General features: G+C 40.3%; 1 protein-coding gene across 1 annotated transcript; it reads left to right on the forward strand.

Annotated features, from left to right (window-relative positions):
- The first annotated feature begins 2,398 nt into the window (after nt 1–2,398).
- On the forward strand, nt 2,399–19,650 carry nsl1 (NSL1 component of MIS12 kinetochore complex). The gene is made up of 6 exons (XM_063001198.1): nt 2,399–2,475; nt 6,480–6,558; nt 7,773–7,903; nt 7,998–8,052; nt 11,020–11,087; nt 19,296–19,650. Exons 1-6 carry the CDS (start codon nt 2,413–2,415, stop codon nt 19,536–19,538), a joined length of 639 nt encoding a protein of 212 aa, XP_062857268.1. The 5' UTR covers nt 2,399–2,412; the 3' UTR covers nt 19,539–19,650.
- The last annotated feature ends 355 nt before the right edge of the window (nt 19,651–20,005 follow it).

The following is a 20,005-nucleotide window of genomic DNA, read 5'->3' on the forward strand; positions in this document are numbered from 1 at the left end:
CAAAATTTTAGAAAGGAGCTTTAAAAACTCATGAAGACAGAACAGAAAATGGCAAAAAGTCAAAAATGTATGTATGCTTAATCTCAAGTGACAATAGAAAGCAGGAGTACACTGGTAGTGACACCTTAGATTTTGGGCTAGTTTCAGCATCTAAAGAGCAAACTTGAGACACTTTGGACTGGATATTTTAGCTGGACCTGGCAACCATGATGGCCAAACCACAACACTTTTTTTTTTTTAGATATGTGGTAAAGACTTGGTTATATAAACCTGTTTGTAGCTAGCTGCTCTCAGCAGTCCATACAAAAATGTCATCTTCATATCAAGTTTTTTTTTTTCGTTCTTATAAGTAGTCTTGTGTAGTTACCACAGCCGAGGTTGCCTTTTTGCAAGCGTGTGTTTCTTTAACTTACTAGCTTACTTGGTGGCTACTGGTTTAGTGATTAGCTAGCTAGCTATAACTGCTTTTTTGCAAGTCACTGAAGTTGACTTGTTGGGTGGGTAAATAATCATTTTTACAGAAGGCTCACACAGCTAGTTTTAATTAGTTAGCTAGGTAAATATTTCAGCATGGACAGGTGGCTCTGAACCCCCTTAAAACTGAACACTGTAATTGTATTTGTTTTATCCCTTTTCAAAATTAAACTTTGCTCTTGTTTACTTACCCTTTTTAAGAAAAGCAACATTTTTGTTGCTGCCTATTCAAATATGTTGTTTTAGTAACAACACTGGCAAACTAGATAGATAGATAGATAGATAGATAGATAGATAGATAGATAGATAGATAGATAGATAGATAGATAGATTGATTGATTGATTGATTGATTGATTGATTGATTGATTGATTGATAGATTGATAGATTGAGTGAAGATCAGCAATTTAAGACCCACCAAAGTTTTCAAGAAACAATGGTAATATGAAATGGATAGCACATGTGTAAGCCATTAGTAAATATTTTGAAAAACTTGACCAACAAATGTTTGCATTGAACTGTACAACATTTATGATGTATGGAAATATATTAAATATTATCCCATATATCCCATATTAAATACACAATATGATACATATCTGCACTTTATCAGTTTGCTTGTTACTTTCCACAGCAAAAGAACATGCAAATATTGTGATCACTGACGTTTACGTGATGACGTTGCAGGGTAATCCAAACAAAGGAATCTAACCAACTGAAGTTCCTTTAAGCAATAGAACACGAGAGTACTGCTGCCACACAGTTAAAAAAAAAATACCGTCAGTATGTCGTTATAACGAGAAAGGATGTCGTTATAACGAGAAAAGGATGTCGTTAAAACGAGAAAAGGATGTCGTTATAACGAGAAAAGGATGTCGTTATAACGAGAAAAGGATGTCGTTAAAACGAGAAAAGGATGTCGTTATAAAGAGAAAAGTTCATTACCTCAAATGCTGCACAGCTGATGGAGAGTATCTGCTGATGGAGAGACAGTTTGCACACATGCATGATGCTGTAACTTGTGTAACCTTACAGCTTGTGGTGCCGATCAAGATTCTCCTTTAGGATCAACAATGTCTAAACTTGGTTTAATATTCAACATTTGTCTGACATTCGGCATTCCGATCTAAATAAGTGCTTCAAAAAACACATAAGACCTTCTTATTTGATGATTTCTTACACAAATGAAAATAGTCAACATACTACAAAAACAAGTTTATGTTCAATTTAAGATTACGTCTATTTATCTAAAGAAAGGTTATAATGAAACCGTTTATCCAGCTCCCACTTCATCTAATGAGTTAGGGACCGTCATAAAACTAACTGAGAAACGTAGGAAACATGCACTTATCCACACTAATAAATCCATTTAAATCTGGTATGATTTGATGAATTAATGTCAAACAGTTTTTACAAAAACACATCAATGTTTCTCACCTACTACAAAAACCTTATTTTTTGAAATAACATGGTATTTATTTTACATTACATTTAAATAAAGATAAATAAATCTGTAATAAATTTATATTTCAAATATACAAATTATATTTCCAAAAATACAAATCATACCAGATTTAAATGGATTTATTAGTGTGGATAAGTGCATGTTTCCTACGTTTCTCAGTTAGTTTTATGACGGTCCCTAACTCGTTACATGAAGTGGGAGCTGGATAAACGGTTTCATTATAACCTTTCTTTAGATAAATAGACGTAATCTTAAATTGAACATAAACTTGTTTTTGTAGTATGTTGACTATTTTCATTTGTGTAAGAAATCATCAAATAAGAAGGTCTTATGTGTTTTTTGAAGCACTTATTTAGATCGGAATGCCGAATGTCAGACAAATGTTGAATATTAAACCAAGTTTAGACATTGTTGATCCTAAAGGAGAATCTTGATCGGCACCACAAGCTGTAAGGTTACACAAGTTACAGCATCATGCATGTGTGCAAACTGTCTCTCCATCAGCAGATACTCTCCATCAGCTGTGCAGCATTTGAGGTAATGAACTTTTCTCGTTATAACGACATCCTTTTCGCGTTATAACGACATCCTTTTCTCGTTTTAACGACATCCTTTTCTCGTTATAACGACATCCTTTCTCGTTATAACGACATCTTTTCTCGTTATAACGACATACTGACGGTATTTTTTTTTTATCTGTGTGGCAGCAATACGCTTCCGTACGAGAGGGAGTGTGTTATCGCGAATAACATCAGGGCTGTGATTCGGTTGCGTTTTTCGCGATAACACACGACCTCAAGTGTTCTATTAAGCAATAGAACACGAGAGGGAGTGTGTTATCGCGAATAACATCACGGCTGTGATTCATTTCAGGGAGGTAAGAACAACAAGAAGAAAAAGTCAAGAACCTCCGAAGAGAAAAAAAAGAAACAAAAAACATCTTGCACACACTAAAGGATATTGGTGAGAACAGAACTCTTAGGAGCTGCTAACTGGGCTATTAAGCTAACTGTTTGCATTACAAACACATTAATGTTCCCTACATAGTGCGCTAGATTGTGTATCGATAACGCATTCATGTTCACTACATAGTGCACTAGACAATATATTAGACAATTGGTTATGTTCCCTACACAGTGCGCTAGATTGTGTATCAGATAACGGATTTAAAATGCGATCAGGAAAAAAAGGCTGTGTCGCCTGCGTGCGCGTTTGTGTACATGAAGCTTGTCGTTACTGGCAACGCGTCAGCGGAGTAATACCATTGTGGTGTGAAAAGGCCGTGCTGTTACCACGAATATCAGCACGTTTAGAACGCTTCTCAACCAATCAGATTGTAAGGTCAGAACTACCTGTTGTATAATTGCTTTTATAGAAAATAAATAAATCAAATAAGCCCTGAATTTCATAATTAATATGCTTTAATATTGACAATACCTTCCGCCAGAAAGTAGTTCCACAACAAATATAAAGTTTAACACTACAAAGCAGACATCCCAGATTGCAAAAACTCATTTCAGGGATGTAAGAAGAACAACAAGAAGAAGGCAAGAACCTCCGAAGGGAAAAAAAAGAAATAAAAAAAACTCTTGCACACACCAAAGGATATGGGTGATAACAGAACTTTTAGGAGCTGTTAACTGGGCTATTAAGAAGAACATATACTTTATTTGTCATATATACATATACAGGTGTACAGTACAATGAAATTCTTTCTTCGCATATCCCATCTTGTTTTGGAAGCTGGGGTCAGAGCGCAGGGTCAGCCACCTTACGGCGCCCCTGGAGCAGACAGGGTTAAGGGCCTTGCTCAAGGACCCAACAGTGGCTGCATAGCAGAGCCTGGATTTGAACCGCCAATCTTCCGGTTGATAGCCCAAAGCTACCCACTAGGCTACCACTGTCCCTTAAGCTAACTGTTCGCGTTACAAACACAGTAATGTTCCCTACATAGTACACTAGATTGTGTATCAGATCACGGATTTATGTTCCCTAGACAATTGGTTATGTTCCCTACACAGTGCGCTAGATTGTATATTAGATCACGGATTTAAATCGCGATCGGGAAAAAAGTCTGTGTCGCCTGCATGCACTTGTGTGCATGAAGCTTGTCCTTACTGGCAACGCGTCAGCGGAGTAATACAGTTGTGGTGTGAAAAGGCCGTGCTGTTATCACGAATATCGGTTAGAACGCTTCTCAACTAATCAGATTGTAAGGTCGGAACTAACTGTTGTATAATAGCTGATATCAAGTGATTAGTGTGTAGGGTAGTGATGGGAATTTCGGCTCCTTTTAGTGAGCCGGTTCTTTTGGCTCGGCTCACTAAAAAGAGCCGGCTCTTTCGGCTCCCAAGTGGCTCCTTAGATTTTTTTGTTGCTTAAATTAATTTATTACCAAATTACATGTAAAATGAATTAATAATGTAAAAAAAACATTGTATCAAATGTTTATTATTTAAATTGCTTTATTTATATACTCAACATGGAACAGAGTGCTCCAACAATAAATTATAAAATACAAAAACAAAGACCCATCTCAATTAGACAAAAAGATCTGATTGTGTATATTATTTGTACGTTTGCATCTAAAGTGGGACAGCATGGTGGCTAAGTGGTTGGCACTGTCACCTCACGGCAAGAAGGTCCTGGGTTCGATCCCCAGGTGAAGAGCCCGGGTCCTTTCTGTGTGGAGTTTGCATGTCTTTCCCGTGTCCGCGTGGGTTTCCTCCGGGTGCTCCGGTTTCCTCCCACAGTCCAAAGACATGCAAGTGAGGTGAATGTTCCTGTCATGAATGTAACCAAAGTGTAAAACGTGACGTTAAAATCCTAATAAACAAAACAAAATAAACAAGCATCTAGAGTGAAACAACACAACATCAACGAAGCATCACTCACACTCAACAAAATATAAATGAAAATGTGCAAAACAAAAAGAAAATCCAGGTGAAAGCATCCAGGTGACAGTATTTGTAAGTATTTAGTGAAGATTGGCATTCAGAAAAACCAAGGAGCCCATCTTTGATGGCTTGATCCTGTTTCTCCTTTCTGTTATGATCTGCCCTGTTAAAAAAGATTCTCTCTGAGGGGACAGATACACAGTCTATGTGCCATCACATGTATAAGATGTGGGTAGACTGAACACTTGGTCTCCCAGTGAACACTTGGTTCAGTGGGTCTGAACTTCTCTGTAAAAGGGGCTTCTCGAGTCCAAACTTTACTATGTCTCCTCTCACTCATTTTCCTCACCTTTCCAGCGTGTAATGTCTGGCTGTGTAAAGCGCAGAGTGCTCTCTCTCTCTCTCTCTCTCTCTCTCTCTCTCTCCCTCCTGTTCGTGTGCACGCTGTCTCTGTGTGTGTGTGTGTGTGTGTGTGTGTAACCCCTCCCCTCCTGCTCAGTGTAATTACACAAACGCCACCACGTATCTTGACCAATCACGTGTGGGTTTGACAGAAAAAACTCCCGGAAAAAAACGAATCGGTTCCCAGTCAGGAGCCGGATCCCGTCGTTCACTTTAAAGAGCCGGCTCTTAGAACCGGATCGTTCGCGACCGACCCATCACTAGTGTAGGGAACACAAGGGAACAGCAAAGGGACCTTGTGAAATCTCCGCGGTGTACATACATCCTGTTATGCAATGCGACCAGTTTAGACATTTTATATACAAAAAAAAACGGGTGGAAATAAAGCGTTCGTGTGCCACTGCGGGAGCAATACACCAATACACAGCATATACTGAGTGTAGTATTATGTGTAGTGCACATTATGTTAGTAGGCGATAAGGACTTCAGTTTAGGACTTCTATTTGACTAGTCCCTGACTTCCGCTTCCTGTTTTCCTCAAGACGTTTGTTATTTTGAACATTCGGCGGTAAAGATGGAGGATCATAATGAGTTCAGAGTAAATGTAAAGCAGAAGAGTATCGTTACTAATCAGCTTACCAAGTATAAAAGTTTACTCATGAAGTTGCTTGACGGTCAATCGCAACTTAATGCAGACGACAAGAATAAACTGCTGCAAGAACTGCTGACGGTTAGTTTATGTTTTGTAGCCTATAGCAAAAAAAGTGTTGTGTTAGTTACTGTAGTATTCGTATTAACAAAAGTAGATGTCAGTAAAACACAAAAATACCACTGCAATGCACTGCCTATGCATTATACGTTTGAAAAGGCTAGATTGCGTTTATTTATTTAAGGAATAAAACAAAATGACTGTTCTTGTTCTAGAGTTAGGGACATTTGTAAAACTAACGGAGTAAACGTAGGAATATCCATAACATTCAATTTGCATTTAATTAACCTAATAAACATATAAACCTATAAAAGTGTTTGCCATTTATTGTTATCAAACCATCTATCATACATACACATTAATGTCACCAACATAACACAAACATTATTTTTTGGAAAAACAAAGAATAAGGTTTGTAATATATGAAGCCATTAACGGGACATTGTCATTTACTTATTTAAATAAATTGCCATATAACGTTCCAGGCAGTAACGTGACGTTATAATTTACTCATGTATTTATTTCACTTTTAGAATTTCGAGATTGCAGTGCAGCTAAACATCTTGGTTAATGGTTTGTCATGGGATGACGCACCAGAGGAGAATGGTCAAGGTAACTAATAATCTTTCACACCAAAGTCTAAACCAGTTAACATGAACTAGTGGTAACAATGGCTGTTATTCGCCAAAGCTGTATAAAACAGCACAGATCAACAAATAAAGCACTCTACATCTGATTTATAAAAGTGGCAAATGCCATTATAATGGGGGTAATCACTCACACATACAGTGGACTCAAAGTATTCACACCCTTGTCTTTGCACACTTTGTGTAGTGGATCTGATTTAAAATAGATGTAATTCTCATTTTAGCCATCATTTAAAAATGTATCACTTTTTAAAACCTTTTTTTGAAAATCAAGAACTTAAATCCTGTATTCATGAAAGTATTTGACCCATTTATTCAATATTTTGTGGAAACCTCTTTGACAGCAGTTACAGCAGCATGTCTTCTTGGATACATCTCTACAAGCTATGTACAATTGAATTTGAGTTATTTATGGCACTTTTAAGCTTTGTTGGACTGGATGGCAAGTAAATTGGAACTGCCACCTCTAGGTCTCTACATATGTTTGATTGGTTTAAAGTCCAAACTTTGTATAGGCCATTCAAGGATATTCAGAGACTTGCCCTAAAGCCACTAAAGTGTTGTTTTGGCTGTTGACAAAGAGTCTAATTTGAAAGAAAAAAAACTAATCATGGTATAATAAAAAGAAACAAGAGTAACCAGTGAAATGTCAGATAAGCAGAAGGGCGGCACGGTGGCCAAGTGGGTAGCACTGTCGCCTCACAGCAAGAAGGTCATGGGTTCGAACCCCAGGTTGGGCGGTCCGGGTCCTTTCTGTGTGGAGTTTGCATGTTCTCCCCATGTCTGCGTGGGTTTCCTCCGGGAGCTCCGGTTTCCTCCCACAGTCCAAAGACATGCAAGTGAGGTGAATTGAAGATACTAAATTGTCCAAGACTGTGTTTGATATAACCTTGTGAACTGAAGAAACTTGTGTAATAAATAACCGTTCCTGTCATGGATGTAACCAAAGTGTAAAACATGCCGTTAAATACTAATAAACAAAAGAACAAAACAGGTAAGCAGAAGTATTATTTAGCTTATTTTGTATTTACATTAGAGGTTAAATTAAGTGACATCACTGAGATTGTTGATATGGAATCAGAAGTAGGTGCAAATAACATGCCTCCAATAGGTTTTATTGTGGTTGTTTTGTGTAGTAATATGATCCTGCACACTTAACATGGTGTTATGGCTTTTCAGACAGTGAGTGCAACACTTTAGATGACTTGCTGGATGAGAAGATTGTACAGACCACATGGAAACGCAGCGCTTACCCCAAAAAAATCCTTCCATATGTTGTCCGATCTTTAAAAGCTGAGCGCAAACTTATGGTTAGTTGGTCACCTATGATTTATTTGTATAATAATTGTCAGAATATTTTGGGTGGTAATTAAAGCAATTTATTTTTGTTTTTGTTTGATTAAGAATATGTTTGAAAATTCAATCAAGCCACAGGAAGTGAAGCGAGACGAAAATCAAGGTGAGCACAAGTTGAAGAAACTGTTTTTATTAAACTTTGTTGCTGTAATCTCTGTTGCAGAGGCCTTATGCTGAGAATTCTTCTTACTTTTCTAAAGAACCTGCATGAATACATAGCTGAGTTACATACAAAGTGTTATGTTTACTTTTAAGATAAACGTAAGATGGGCATCCCCCCCCCCCCCCCCATCTAGTTGTGTCCATTTACCCTGATTGCGTCCTCTATACTGATTCGACCCTTCACCGCTGACTGAGGACGCCTCTCAACTGACATACGCCCCCTCCGGCACATACAGTCAGTACAGACTGCATTTTTCACCTGTACGAGTCAAGTTCATACACTTGACGGGCACTGTGTATGGAGGGCCACACCCCCATCAGCATTATTCCTCAGCCCTGTGCAGGCGCCAGCAGGGGCCGCAGTTGCACCAGTTATGAGGACCTATGATCCGACTTTCTTACCCTCTAACCCTGAACAACAGCCAATCGTTGTTCATGCTGCCACCCAGCCCAGTCGGAAAGGCAGAGCTGAGATTCGATACGATGTATTTGAAACCCCAACTCTGGTGCGCTAGCGTACTTTACCGCTGCACCACCGGAGCTAAGATGGGCATCTTAAAGATTATCTGGCTCATGAGCATTTAGACAAAACAAAGCTCATATGAAACAAAAACGAAACTCTTTGTCAATAATTTAGCTTGGCATGCTTAAAAAAAGAATTGTTGCATATATGATTCCCAGAACACCATTACAAAAACTACAACAAGACAACCTCAAAGGCTAATATAACTCAAGGCTGGTTTTAAAAGAAGGTTAAAGTACGTGACTTGTAAAATATATACATATGGTCTAAGTACTACAATTTGAGTATAAGTTGTGATACTGAGTAATTAGATTACTGATTGACCCATGTAAACTTGAAGATTTCCCATAATCATATTTTTATGTGCTGATTTCTTGCACTAATCTAATTATTGTGTGCTTGTAAGTGCACTTATTGTCAGTCCACTTTTAACATGGGGAAAAAATCTCTTAGAACACATTTATTTTTATTTTTATTTTTTTTAATATATACAGTGTATCACAAAAGTGAGTACACCCCTCACATTTCTGCAAATATTTCATTATATCTTTTCATGGGACAACACTATAGAAATAAAACTTGGATATAACTTAGAGTAGTCAGTGTACAACTTGTATAGCAGTGTAGATTTACTGTCTTCTGAAAATAACTCAACACACAGCCATTAATGTCTAAATGGCTGGCAACATAAGTGAGTACACCCCACAGTGAACATGTCCAAATTGTGCCCAAAGTGTCAATATTTTGTGTGACCACCATTATTATCCAGCACTGCCTTAACCCTCCTGGGCATGGAATTCACCAGAGCTGCACAGGTTGCTACTGGAATCCTCTTCCACTCCTCCATGATGACATCACGGAGCTGGTGGATGTTAGACACCTTGAACTCCTCCACCGTCCACTTGAGGATGCGCCACAGGTGCTCAATTGGGTTTAGTCCATCACCTTTACCTTCAGCTTCCTCAGCAAGGCAGTTGTCATCTTGGAGGTTGTGTTTGGGGTCGTTATCCTGTTGGAAAACTGCCATGAGGCCCAGTTTTCGAAGGGAGGGGATCATGCTCTGTTTCAGAATGTCACAGTACATGTTGGAATTCATGTTTCCCTCAATGAACTGCAGCTCCCCAGTGCCAGCAACACTCATGCAGCCCAAGACCATGATGCTACCACCACCATGCTTGACTGTAGGCAAGATACAGTTGTCTTGGTACTTCTCACCAGGGCGCCGCCACACATGCTGGACACCATCTGAGCCAAACAAGTTTATCTTGGTCTCGTCAGACCACAGGGCATTCCAGTAATCCATGTTCTTGGACTGCTTGTCTTCAGCAAACTGTTTGCGGGCTTTCTTGTGCGTCAGCTTCCTTCTGGGATGACGACCATGCAGACTGAGTTGATGCAGTGTGCGGCGTATGGTCTGAGCACTGACAGGCTGACCTCTCACGTCTTCAACCTCTGCAGCAATGCTGGCAGCACTCATGTGTCTATTTTTTAAAGCCAACCTCTGGATATGACGCCGAACACGTGGACTCAACTTCTTTGGTCGACCCTGGCGAAGCCTGTTCCGAGTGGAACCTGTCCTGGAAAACCGCTGTATGACCTTGGCCACCATGCTGTAGCTCAGTTTCAGGGTGTTAGCAATCTTCTTATAGCCCAGGCCATCTTTGTGGAGAGCAACAATTCTATTTCTCACATCCTCAGAGAGTTCTTTGCCATGAGGTGCCATGTTGAATATCCAGTGGCCAGTATGAGAGAATTGTACCCAAAACACCAAATTTAACAGCCCTGCTCCCCATTTACACCTGGGACCTTGACACATGACACCAGGGAGGGACAATGACACATTTGGGCACAATTTGGACATGTTCACTGTGGGGTGTACTCACTTATGTTGCCAGCTATTTAGACATTAATGGCTGTGTGTTGAGTTATTTTCAGAAGACAGTAAATCTACACTGCTATACAAGCTGTACACTGACTACTCTAAGTTATATCCAAGTTTCATGTCTACAGTGTTGTCCCATGAAAAGATATAATGAAATATTTGCAGAAATGTGAGGGGTGTACTCACTTTTGTGATACACTGTATATTTTTTTTGCATTGTACTTTTTGTTGTTAAAAATAAAGCCTTACAACTGTTACATCTTAGCTTCTACTTTACATTCTTTTGCGTGACTTGAGGGAGGTTAAGGTGTCTAAGGTGACTGGAGTTACTATTTATAAAAAATATAAATATAAAATGAACATCTAAAAATATATAAATATAATTAATTATTGAAAGTAATTGCAAATTGATGAAGTTTGTAATACAGGGTTAAAATTGTGAATTAAGACCAAGACATATTGATTTTGGGTTATTAACACAGATGTTTATCCCTTTTTTGCAGACGCCATTATGAATAATGTTACTGCTGCTGCACCTGCAATGTTCAAACAAGCATCTACAGTCATGAAGGTATTTATCAATGATACTGTCTGATCAACATGTCTTTATGTATTTTTTTTTTATCTTACATGGTGTAATCAATTTCATATGCATGTATTATACAGTGCTGTGAATTGTTTTTTTGAAAAATGTGAAAAATTTTGAAAAAGTATTTGCCCCCGCCGAAAATCTTTTGCACACTTTGTTTCAGATCATCAAACTACTTCTACCATTAGACACAGCTACTAAATGAACCACTAAACCAAATTCACTAGGTGATTGGGTTCGGTTTTATTAGCCACACCCAGGCATGATTGCCAGATCTGTTGAATCTAAATATGAAATGTTTGGTAATGTGAAGCAGGCTAGAAGGTCTGATAAAGCAGCATGAGGTCATGTTTAAAATAGATTCAAATACAATGCAAAACATAGTCATTGAAATCTACCAGTCTGAAAGAGGTTACAAAGCCATTGCTAAGGCTCCGGGACTCCAGTAAACCACAGTAACATCCATTATCCATTAGCCTCCCAAGACTTTTGGGATCAAATTCTGTGAATAAATCTTCATCTTTTATAGGTAAAATGATCATTTAAAAACTGTATTTTATGTTTACTTGTTGTCTTCATGTTATTAAAATTAGTTGGGAGTTCTGAAAGTTATCAGGGCATTATATATGCTGTTTATTTAACATTTATTCATTATAAATACTTAAATATCTTATTTAAAGCAAAAGAAGTGCTTAAAAATAACATCAATATGCACTCTGTCCCAGACCTTAGGCAACTAAACTAATCAGTATTTATTTTTTTTAAATAAAAAAGTACAAAAAAGATTTCCAATGTTTTTGACTGTCCAGCTTAATTGTGTTTTGAATTTGATGTCTGCAACACACAGAAGCATGTTTCCTGTGTTACATCACCCTTTTTCATCGTTTGAGAAGTGATGATACATTGTTGCAGTTATGCATGTAAATTTTTTTATTTCTTATTAATACAAGATTAAGCTGCTTAACAGTCCAAAGTCTCCTTTGTCTGATTCTCTAAATTTTGAATTAGACTACAGATCAGAATGAGGCCTGACATTGTCTTGCTGAAATAATCATGGATGTCACAGAAAAAAGACATCTCCTTGATGGCTGCATTTGTCTCTTTGAAATCCAAATATATCTGTCTTTATGTCAACAATATCTTCACACATACCCTGGCCACCCATGCCATTGATGCGTCCCCATACTACAACAGATGTTGGCTTTTGCACCTTTTGCTGATTGCAGTCTGGATGTTCCTGTTTGTCTTTGGCACAAAGAACTCAAAAACAAGCTAAATTTACAGTCTGTTGGTCCATCTGGAATGAGCTCTGGTCGAGAGAACTTGCTGGTGTTTTTGCATAGAATTGATCTATGGTTTTCTCAGGTTTCAGGTTACACATATTTAAAAATTTATATATATATATATATATATATATATATATGTACAGTGTATCACAAAAGTGAGTACACCCCTCACATTTCTGCAGATATTTAAGTATATCTTTTCATGGGACAACACTGACAAAATGACACTTTCACACAATGAAAAGTAGTCTGTGTGCAGCTTATATAACAGTGTAAATTTATTCTTCCCTCAAAATAACTCAATATACAGCCATTAATGTCTAAACCACCGGCAACAAAAGTGAGTACACCCCTTAGTGAAAGTTCCTGAAGTGTCAATATTTTGTGTGGCCACCATTATTTCCCAGAACTGCCTTAACTCTCCTGGGCATGGAGTTTACCAGAGCTTCACAGGTTGCCACTGGAATGCTTTTCCACTCCTCCATGACGACATCACGGAGCTGGCGGATATTCGAGACTTTGCGCTCCTCCACCTTCCGCTTGAGGATGCCCCAAAGATGTTCTATTGGGTTTAGGTCTGGAGACATGCTTGGCCAGTCCATCACCTTTACCCTCAGCCTCTTCAATAAAGCAGTGGTCGTCTTAGAGGTGGGTTTGGGGTCATTATCATGCTGGAACACTGCCCTGCGACCCAGTTTCCGGAAGGAGGGGATCATGCTCTGCTTCAGTATTTCACAGTACATATTGGAGTTCATGTGTCCCTCAATGAAATGTAACTCCCCAACACCTGCTGCACTCATGCAGCCCCAGACCATGGCATTCCCACCACCATGCTTGACTGTAGGCATGACACACTTATCTTTGTACTCCTCACCTGATTGCCACCACACATGCTTGAGACCATCTGAACCAAACAAATTAATCTTGGTCTCATCAGACCATAGGACATGGTTCCAGTAATCCATGTCCTTTGTTGACATGTCTTCAGCAAACTGTTTGCGGGCATTCTTGTGTAGAGACTTCAGAAGAGGCTTCCTTCTGGGGTGACAGCCATGCAGACCAATTTGATGTAGTGTGCGGCGTATGGTCTGAGCACTGACAGGCTGACCCCCCACCTTTTCAATCTCTGCAGCAATGCTGACAGCACTCCTGCGCCTATCTTTCAAAGACAGCAGTTGGATGTGACGCTGAGCACGTGCACTCAGCTTCTTTGGACGACCAACGCGAGGTCTGTTCTGAGTGGACCCTGCTCTTTTAAAACGCTGGATGATCTTGGCCACTGTGCTGCAGCTCAGTTTCAGGGTGTTGGCAATCTTCTTGTAGCCTTGGCCATCTTCATGTAGCGCAACAATTCGTCTTTTAAGATCCTCAGAGAGTTCTTTGCCATGAGGTGCCATATTGGAACTTTCAGTGACCAGTATGAGAGAGTGTGAGAGCTGTACTACTAAATTGAACACACCTGCTCCCTATGCACACCTGAGACCTAGTAACACTAACAAATCACATGACATTTTGGAGGGAAAATGACAAGCAGTGCTCAATTTGGACATTTAGGGGTGTAGTCTCTTAGGGGTGTACTCACTTTTGTTGCCGGTGGTTTAGACATTAATGGCTGTATATTGAGTTATTTTGAGGGAAGAATAAATTTACACTGTTATATAAGCTGCACACAGACTACTTTTCATTGTGTGAAAGTGTCATTTTGTCAGTGTTGTCCCATGAAAAGATATACTTAAATATCTGCAGAAATGTGAGGGGTGTACTCACTTTTGTGATACACTGTATATATATATATATACAGTGTATCACAAAAGTGAGTACACCCCTCACATTTCTGCAGATATTTAAGTATATCTTTTCATGGGACAACACTGACAAAATGACACTTTGACACAATGAAAAGTAGTCTGTGTGCAGCTTATATAACAGTGTAAATTTATTCTTCCCTCAAAATAACTCAATATACAGCCATTAATGTCTAAACCACCAGCAACAAAAGTGAGTACACCCCTAAGTGAAAGTTCCTGAAGTGTCAATATTTTGTGTGGCCACCATTATTTCCCAGAACTGCCTTAACTCTCCTGGGCATGGAGTTTACCAGAGCTTCACAGGTTGCCACTGGAATGCTTTTCCACTCCTCCATGACGACATCACGGAGCTGGCGGATATTCGAGACTTTGCGCTCCTCCACCTTCCGCTTGAGGATGCCCCAAAGATGTTCTATTGGGTTTAGGTCTGGAGACATGCTTGGCCAGTCCATCACCTTTACCCTCAGCCTCTTCAATAAAGCAGTGGTCGTCTTAGAGGTGTGTTTGGGGTCATTATCATGCTGGAACACTGCCCTGCGACCCAGTTTCCGGAGGGAGGGGATCATGCTCTGCTTCAGTATTTCACAGTACATATTGGAGTTCATGTGTCCCTCAATGAAATGTAACTCCCCAACACCTGCTGCACCCATGCAGCCCCAGACCATGGCATTCCCACCACCATGCTTGACTGTAGGCATGACACACTTATCTTTGTACTCCTCACCTGATTGCCGCCACACATGCTTGAGACCATCTGAACCAAACAAATTAATCTTGGTCTCATCAGACCATAGGACATGGTTCCAGTAATCCATGTCCTTTGTTGTTATGTCTTCAGCAAACTGTTTGCGGGCTTTCTTGTGTAGAGACTTCAGAAGAGGCTTCCTTCTGGGGTGACAGCCATGCAGACCAATTTGATGTAGTGTGCGGCGTATGGTCTGAGCACTGACAGGCTGACCCCCCACCTTTTCAATCTCTGCAGCAATGCTGACAGCACTCCTGCGCCTATCTTTCAAAGACAGCAGCTGGATGTGACGCTGAGCACGTGCACTCAGCTTCTTTGGACGACCAACGCGAGGTCTGTTCTGAGTGGACCCTGCTCTTTTAAAACGCTGGATGATCTTGGCCACTGTGCTGCAGCTCAGTTTCAGGGTGTTGGCAATCTTCTTGTAGCCTTGGCCATCTTCATGTAGCGCAACAATTCGTCTTTTAAGATCCTCAGAGAGTTCTTTGCCATGAGGTGCCATGTTGGAACTTTCAGTGACCAGTATGAGAGAGTGTGAGAGCTGTACTACTAAATTGAACACACCTGCTCCCTATGCACACCTGAGACCTAGTAACACTAACAAATCACATGACATTTTGGAGGGAAAATGACAAGCAGTGCTCAATTTGGACATTTAGGGGTGTAGTCTCTTAGGGGTGTACTCACTTTTGTTGCCGGTGGTTTAGACATTAATGGCTGTATATTGAGTTATTTTGAGGGAAGAATAAATTTACACTGTTATATAAGCTGCACACAGACTACTTTTCATTGTGTCAAAGTGTCATTTTGTCAGTGTTGTCCCATGAAAAGATATACTTAAATATCTGCAGAAATGTGAGGGGTGTACTCACTTTTGTGATACACTGTATATATACAGTGTATCACAAAAGTGAGTACACCCCTCACATTTCTGCAAATATTTCATTATATCTTTTCATGGGACAACACTATAGACATGAAACTTGGATATAACTTAGAGTAGTCAGTGTACAACTTGTATAGCAGTGTAGATTTACTGTATTCTGAAAATAACTCAACACACAGCCATTAATGTCTAAATAGCTGACAACATAAGTGAGTACACCCCACAGTGAACATGTCCAAATTGTGCCCAAATGTGTCGTTGTCCCTCCCTGGTGTCATGTGTCAAGGTCCCAGGTGTAAATGGGGAGCAGGGCTGTTAAATTTGGTGTTTTGGGTACAATTCTCTCATACTGGCCACTGGATATTCAACATGGCACCTCATGGCAAAGAACTCTCTGAGGATGTGAGAAATAGAATTGTTGCTCTCCACAAAGATGGCCTGGGCTATAAGAAGATTGCTAACACCCTGAAACTGAGCTACAGCATGGTGGCCAAGGTCATACAGCGGTTTTCCAGGACAGGTTCCACTCGGAACAGGCTTCGCCAGGGTCGACCAAAGAAGTTGAGTCCACGTGTTCGGCGTCATATCCAGAGGTTGGCTTTAAAAAATAGACACATGAGTGCTACCAGCATTGCTGCAGAGGTTGAAGACGTGGGAGGTCAGCCTGTCAGTGCTCAGACCATACGCCGCACACTGCATCAACTCGGTCTGCATGGTCGTCATCCCAGAAGGAGGCTGACGCACAAGAAAGCCCGCAAACAGTTTGCTGAAGACAAGCAGTCCAAGAACATGGATTACTGGAATGCCCTGTGGTCTGACAAGACCAAGATAAACTTGTTTGGCTCAGATGGTGTCCAGCATGTGTGGCGGCGCCCTGGTGAGAAGTACCAAGACAACTGTATCTTGCCTACAGTCAAGCATGGTGGTGGTAGCATCATGGTCTTGGGCTGCATGAGTGTTGCTGGCACTGGGGAGCTGCAGTTCATTGAGGGAAACATGAATTCCAACATGTACTGTGACATTCTGAAACAGAGCATGATCCCCTCCCTTCGAAAACTGGGCCTCATGGCAGTTTTCCAACAGGATAACGACCCCAAACACAACCTCCAAGATGACAACTGCCTTGCTGAGGAAGCTGAAGGTAAAGGTGATGGACTAAACCCAACTGAGCACCTGTGGCGCATCCTCAAGTGGAAGGTGGAGGAGTTCAAGGTGTCTAACATCCACCAGCTCCGTGATGTCATCATGGAGGAGTGGAAGAGGATTCCAGTAGCACCTGTGCAGCTCTGGTGAATTCCATGCCCAGGAGGGTTAAGGCAGTGCTGGATAATAATGGTGGTCACACAAAATATTGACACTTTGGGCACAATTTGGACATGTTCACTGTGGGGTGTACTCACTTATGTTGCCAGCCATTTAGACATTAATGGCTGTGTGTTGAGTTATTTTCAGAAGACAGTAAATCTACACTGCTATACAAGTTGTACACTGACTACTCTAAGTTATATCCAAGTTTTAGTTCTATAGTGTTGTCCCATGAAAAGATATAATAAAATATTTGCAGAAATGTGAGGGGTGTACTCACTTTTGTGATACACTGTATATATATATATATATATATATATATAATTTGAAGATTTAAGGAATGTCAGGGACACCTGTTTTGTTGTTTTTTTGTGCTTTTTTATTTAAAATGGCAAAATGTGACTTTGCTCTGTGGTGACTACGATATGTAATGAGAAACTAGTCTTCCATGATGAAAATAATATGTTAATGGGTCATTAATAAGGCAGCATTATTTTCACAGTAAGGTATCAATAAGTCTTAACATTAAGGTATTTATGAGTATTATAGTATGCCAGTAATGAATAACACATCTACAGTGTATCACAAAAGTGAGTACACCCCTCACATTTCAGCAAATATTTCATTATATCTTTTCATGGGACAACACTATAGACATGAAACTTGGATATAACTTAGAGTAGTCAGTGTACAACTTGTATAGCAGTGTAGATTTACTGTCTTCTGAAAATAACTCCACACAGCCATTAATGTCTAAATAGCTGGCAACATAAGTGAGTACACCCCACAGTGAACATGTCCAAATTGTGCCCAAATGTGTCGTTGTCCCTCCCTGGTGTCAAGGTCCCAGGTGTAAATGGGGAGCAGGGCTGTTAAATTTGGTGTTTTGGGTACAATTCTCTCATACTGGCCACTGGATATTCAACATGGCACCTCATGGCAAAGAACTCTCTGAGGATGTGAGAAATAGAATTGTTGCTCTCCACAAAGATGGCCTGGGCTATAAGAAGATTGCTAACACCCTGAAACTAAGCTACAGCATGGTGGCCAAGGTCATACAGCGGTTTTCCAGGACCGGTTCCACTCGGAACAGGCTTCGCCAGGGTCGACAAAAGAAGTTGAGTCCACGTGTTCGGCGTCATATCCAGAGGTTGGCTTTAAAAAATAGACACATGAGTGCTGCCAGCATTGCTGCAGAGGTTGAAGACGTGGGAGGTCAGCCTGTCAGTGCTCAGACCATACGCCGCACACTGCATCAACTCGGTCTGCATGGTCGTCATCCCAGAAGGAAGCTGACGCACAAGAAAGCCAGCAAACAGTTTGCTGAAAACAAGCAGTCCAAGAACATAGATTACTGGAATGCCCTGTGGTCTGACGAGACCAAGATACACTTGTTTGGCTCAGATGGTGTCCAGCATGTGTGGCGGCACCCTGGTGAGAAGTACCAAGACAACTGTATCTTGCCTACAGTCAAGCATGGTGGTGGTAGCATCATGGTCTTGGGCTGCATGAGTGTTGCTGGCACTGGGGAGCTGCAGTTCATTGAGGGAAACATGAATTCCAACATGTACTGTGACATTCTGAAACAGAGCATGATCCCCTCCCTTCGAAAACTGGGCCTCATGGCAGTTTTCCAACAGGATAACGACCCCAAACACAACCTCCAAGATGACAACTGCCTTGCTGAGGAAGCTGAAGGTAAAGGTGATGAACTAAACCCAATTGAGCACCTGTGGCGCATCCTCAAGTGGAAGGTGGAGGAGTTCAAGGTGTCTAACATCCACCAGCTCCGTGATGTCATCATGGAGGAGTGGAAGAGGATTCCAGTAGCAACCTGTGCAGCTCTGGTGAATTCCATGCCCAGGAGGGTTAAGGCAGTGTTGGATAATAATGGCACAATTTGGACATGTTCACTGTGGGGTGTACTCACTTATGTTGCCAGCCATTTAGACATTAATGGCTGTGTGTTGAGTTATTTTCAGAAGACAGTAAATCTAAACTGCTATACAAGTTGTACACTGACTACTCTAAGTTATATCCAAGTTTTATTTCTATAGTGTTGTCCCATGAAAAGATATAATAAAATATTTGCAGAAATGTGAGGGGTGTACTCACTTTTGTGATACACTGTATCTATTTATTGTGATCTTTCTTATTTAGTCTCTAAAGGCCCTGAAGCCGATGGCAGAAGGTCTGCACCAAGTGCTGAACATGCAACCCTCAGCCAAGACACTAGAGACATACAAAGAAGTGTTTAGTGGCTCTAATGGGAATAGTGTTGTATTTTGCAACAGACAGCCTGTTAACAAGAACACAATTCAAAGAGCTTTATCTGAGACTGAATACAGCATGGATTACGTCCCTGCGATCGAACATCCACACACATCTACTCAAGATGACTAAGTGTGTCTTTCTGTGTGTTTGCGTACATGTGTTTGTGTGTGTATACTGTACAGGATCAGTTGTATGTGTATTGTAATGCATAAATAATGTCCATTAAATGTTTTATAAACTTGCTTTGCTTGATCAAAATTATTTTTAATATTGAACTAGTTTATTACACTAGCTGAATTAAACTGAGCTTGACTTAACTAATGATTGTACTTGGCTTGTACGTTGGGCGGAACTTAACAGGCAAATGTTGAGCCACAACGTGCTTGTCTACAATCTTTGCATTTAAAAAAATTCAGGGCCCTTGGTGGGTTCTAGACCTGTGTTTTTAAGTCTTTTTCCCTCAGCTGTTTGGTATATTTACCTGGATTAAGTTGATTCAACAACTGTTTCATGATGTTCAGCTATTTGCAGTACATTTGTTATATTAACCCTAGTAAAACGGATCAGTTCACCTTTATACTGCATTAGACATACAG

The sequence above is a fragment of the Trichomycterus rosablanca genome, chromosome 9 (assembly GCF_030014385.1).
Source record: "Trichomycterus rosablanca isolate fTriRos1 chromosome 9, fTriRos1.hap1, whole genome shotgun sequence".
Lineage (NCBI taxonomy): Eukaryota > Metazoa > Chordata > Actinopteri > Siluriformes > Trichomycteridae > Trichomycterus > Trichomycterus rosablanca.

What these genes read in the sequence shown, in the direction of transcription:
- nsl1 (XM_063001198.1), top strand. Translation starts at nt 2,413, where the DNA reads ATGCATGTGTGCAAACTGTCTCTCCATCAGCAGATACTCTCCATCAGC. An exon ending in AAGCTGAGCGCAAACTTATG is followed by an intron (nt 7,904 to 7,997) that starts GTTAGTTGGTCA and finishes TGTTTGATTAAG; the next exon opens with AATATGTTTGAAAATTCAAT. An exon ending in GAAGCGAGACGAAAATCAAG is followed by an intron (nt 8,053 to 11,019) that starts GTGAGCACAAGT and finishes CCTTTTTTGCAG; the next exon opens with ACGCCATTATGAATAATGTT.